Source organism: Cajanus cajan, chromosome 4, assembly GCF_000230855.2.
Source record: "Cajanus cajan strain Asha chromosome 4, NIPB_CcT2T_4, whole genome shotgun sequence".
Lineage (NCBI taxonomy): Eukaryota > Viridiplantae > Streptophyta > Magnoliopsida > Fabales > Fabaceae > Cajanus > Cajanus cajan.
Genome location: NC_138520.1, coordinates 59,810,837 through 59,814,794, shown reverse-complemented (window position 1 = coordinate 59,814,794; position 3,958 = coordinate 59,810,837). Strand labels below are relative to the sequence as shown.

The 3,958-nt window shown below is 36.0% G+C and overlaps 1 protein-coding gene across 1 annotated transcript; it reads right to left on the bottom strand.

Annotated features, from left to right (window-relative positions):
* Window positions 1-566: 566 nt before the first annotated feature.
* Window positions 567-3,709, bottom strand: LOC109819054 (laccase-17). Its single transcript, XM_083072689.1, has 6 exons — window positions 3,022-3,709; window positions 2,748-2,899; window positions 2,410-2,654; window positions 2,172-2,300; window positions 1,103-2,074; window positions 567-982 (listed from the first exon to the last, which is right to left on the bottom strand). Exons 1-6 carry the CDS (start codon window positions 3,127-3,129, stop codon window positions 852-854), a joined length of 1,737 nt encoding a protein of 578 aa, XP_082928815.1. The 5' UTR covers window positions 3,130-3,709; the 3' UTR covers window positions 567-851.
* Between the last annotated feature and the right edge of the window lie 249 nt (window positions 3,710-3,958).

The following is a 3,958-nucleotide window of genomic DNA, read 5'->3' as shown; positions in this document are numbered from 1 at the left end:
GTTTAAATTATTGTATGAGTTTATATTACTAAACATTACACAAGTTCCTTTAAAAAAATTAATCTAACTTTAAAATACTACAATGCGACTTGATACCCTTCTCAATCCAATAGCAATTAGCTGGGGGATAAATATCTAAGTGATTGAGTAGCACAAATATAATTTTAGTCTTTATAGTATATTAAATATTATTATTATTATTATTATTATTATTAATTCATCACCAATATTATTAATACTAATATTATATATTATATATATAGAGAGAGATAAAAATAGATAAATAAATAATATGTTTTATTTAATAATACTAAATATGTATTATTTTGATTTCCATTCAAAATATATATTTCCTTTGTTAATGTATCAAAGTAATTTATTAGCCAAATGCTTAAGTGTTGTTGTAATTAAGGCAACTAGGCAAGGAAGATAAGATAACATTTTTAACATTTTAACAATTTCCTCTCCCATTTTGAAATGCTACGCTATCGCAACTTTGATCAACATCTACATTAGGCATTAAATATCTAAGCCAATATTTAAATTCTATTAAAAAAACAGTAACATAAAAAAAAACTCTTTTATAATAAGGTTTTCATGAAGAATTTTCATTCATATAAATGAATTACAATTTTGTAGAGAAGGCGCCATCCATAAATAAATTTCTGAAAGAAAAGAATCCACCCTCAACCTCAAGCCAAGCCTCAACTCTTTTTTCACCCAAAAATGAAAAAATAAGAACGAAAAAAAAAAATGAAAGCAACTGGTTAGAAACAGTTGCTCATAGTTGAAACAAAAATTGAAGAACCAGAATATTGAAACAAAAATAAAGCAACTAGTTTGAGGTTTTGTTAACACTTGGGAAGATCAGCTGGCGGAGGAAACAGCTTCTGATTAGGGAGCTTTCCATCCAACACCACCCATGCCATCTTAAGACCCCAGCTTGTGTGCACTTCCAAGTGACAATGCATGAACCATACCCCTGTACACACAATTATTAAGTTTGCATTTTTTTTCTAATTTAACAAAACCAACCAAAATATTTTTTTAACTAGAACGTAAATTTGATCATGTGAATAAACTATGCATCAATGTAACCAACCTGGATTATCTGCTAGGAATCTGATAGCAACCCATCCACCAGATGGGACACCAACAGTGTTCCTTTCAACAGGATCAACAAGGTTGAAGTTTGCAGGGTCCTTATTTGGATCAAAGTTGCCAAAACCTTGACCAACAACAAAGAAGTTGAAGCCATGCAGATGGAGAGGGTGACTTTCAGCACCAAGAATGCTGGTGTCCTGCATCACAAGCTCTACACTTGTGTTGAAGGGAAGAACCACAACCTTTGTTCCATTGCTCACCATGGTGTTGTTTGGTGGGGTGCCAGTGTAGTTGAATGGAACCAATGGTTTGGTTGGGAAGTCAGGAGTGTATACCCCATTGGATTGCCCAAAGAAGTGTGCTTGAAGAAGAGCAGTGGTTGGTTGTATGAAAGACACGTTGTTCACTGATGCTGAAAACATTGTTCCATTAGGACCCTGGCAGGTTTGGTTTTGCTGGCAGGGTGTTGTGCCAAGGCCTATTGTGAAGAAAAAGTGCCTATCAACTTTCTGGGGTACATTGGCTGGAAACTTTGCACTTGCTAAGCTTCGGAGTTTGTTGCTGAATTTTGTGGCAAAAGAAGTGTCATTGAGTGCAGGGAGAGTTGGCTTGAGGAGTGGAAGGTTCTTAAGAGAGGAAGCCGAATGATGAGTATTAGGTGGAGTTTTGTATTCTAATAAGCCAGCCACGGTTGAGTTGTCAAATGTGCCAAGGCCAGTAGCATAGGGTCTAGCAGTCATGAGGAATGTGGCATTGGGGTAGTGAGACTTGGTTTTCAGAAGAACATTGGTAGTTTGGCCAGGGGTTATGAGGATGGTATTGGTCACAAAGGGCTTTACATAAACTGCATCTGCTTCAACCACTGTGAGGCTGTGATTTGCAATGCTGAAAAATAGCTCATCATTCAGTGCGGCATTGATCAAACGTAGAAGGTAAATCTTTCCTGGCTTCACCTTCAGCTTGAATGTGTCTGTCAAAACCAATCACCTCTTTTACTCTTAAATGTATATAACATTTATAAGACTATTCCTAAAACATTTGTATTTGATCAGATCAGCACTTGAAACCTTTTTGAGAGCAGTTGTACAATGGCCCTGGAAGTCCATTAATTGTGTAGGCATCAGACACATTTGGTCCTCCACCGGTTTGCAGGGCTTGGCTTATGATTGCCTCAGGATCTGCATTCCACCATTCTCCTAAAATAATATTATGTTAAAGCTTGATTAGTTTTTAAAATGCAAATTAAGAAATGGAGGATAGAGCAAGCTAGGTTCATTCATGTTTCTAGTAATTAAATTTGCTCACCAAATATGATAGGAACTTCCTTGTGGGGTTTGGCAAAAGGATATTGAGCATTGAGCTTTGGAAGAATGATGAGAGGACCATAAAGAGTTGATCTCAACCATGAAATGTGGGCATGCCAAAAGAGTGTGCCCCTCTGCCCAATAATTGTGTAATTGTAAACATAACTTTGACCACTTTGGATTGGGCATTGAGTCACATATGCTGGCCCATCAGCCCACCCTGATTGAAGCTGTCTTATGCCGTGCCTATTTCAAACAATGCCAAGTTTATGCCACATTTTTAAATCATATACATAACAATTATTTTTCTAATATCAAAACATAATGCAATTTATTTACCAGTGGATGGAGATGTTGTTGGGCACATGGTTGGTGACTTTGATAAGAAGACGATCTCCCTCCCTTGCTACAATGCGAGGCCCTGGAAACTGTCCATTCACTGTCACCATACTCTTTGTGTGGCACAGTCTAGTCACATTTTGATGCCTTATCTGTGTGTGTCAATCAATATATAAACTCAATGTATTACTTACATAGCTAAGCCAACAGAAAAACAAAACAACAATAAAACTGTAGTATCTATCTAGTAGTAGTGAGTCTTATAAGGAAGTACTTGGAAATGGTAGTGTCTAGTAGTGCCAGCTGCCAGAGCATGCTCAATGATGCAAAAGGTGACCAATGACAAAAGGAAGAATGGGGTTTTAAGAAGGGAAACACCCATATTTTTATATATATGTGCCAAGGTTGATCTTCAAACTCTTATTACTATTACTAGGAGTTTGAAAGTAGGAGTTGATGAAATGGATCAAAATGGTAGGGTATATATATAGGAATTGGAGTGGATCAGTGATGAGATTAGGTGGCGCAATATTGTCTCATTGAATCAACATTGCTGTGTTCTAACGAGAATAGTTGTTAGAACAACTTAAGAGTAGTGTCAAAGACATTCAAATTCATTTAACCTCCTTCTTCTGCAAGTCCAACTCCTTAACAAAACAATTTGGTGTTCTAAATCTCAATAGTAATGTTGTGTATGCCATCTGAAAGGAACTGAAGTGATCATTCATTGGTCGCATGTAACTCTCTCAACCAATGTTCTTGCTCCCAAAGTAACACTGTTTCTATCAATGTGTCACTTTCACTGTTCGAGGCCAGATAGTTTTTTGTTGCCTTAAGTCAGAGATCTAATGTACACGGAATGATTATAGCCGAAATTTAATTGAAGCCATTTCCTTCAATAACAAAGATTAATAGATGTACAACTAAGTTTAGAGGCCTCGTGTGCATGGAAATATAAAACAAAACAAAAATGATTGACGTTACCATTGTTCGTTTGGTCTCACTGTGATCAATTACATGATTGGTTACATCGCCACAACTAATATACGAGTCGTATGCTTCCATACTAATTATATCTTTCATTCCATTTTTTTTTTTCTTCTGATTCTCCCCACTCAATGACAGTTTTGCAAATATGAGATTATGTCATTATACATTAAGAATAATCAAATTATATCTTGCTAAATAATTGTTGAAAAGTAATGACAAGT

Excerpts from the sequence above, each read along its gene's own strand:
- LOC109819054 (XM_083072689.1), bottom strand. The coding sequence starts at position 3,129 with ATGGGTGTTTCCCTTCTTAAAACCCCATTCTTCCTTTTGTCATTGGTC. Across the intron at positions 2,075-2,171 it reads GTACAACTGCTCTCAAAAAG|ACACATTCAAGCTGAAGGTG; the intron begins GTTTCAAGTGCT and ends TGGTTTTGACAG. Across the intron at positions 983-1,102 it reads ATTCCTAGCAGATAATCCAG|GGGTATGGTTCATGCATTGT; the intron begins GTTGGTTACATT and ends TTGTGTGTACAG.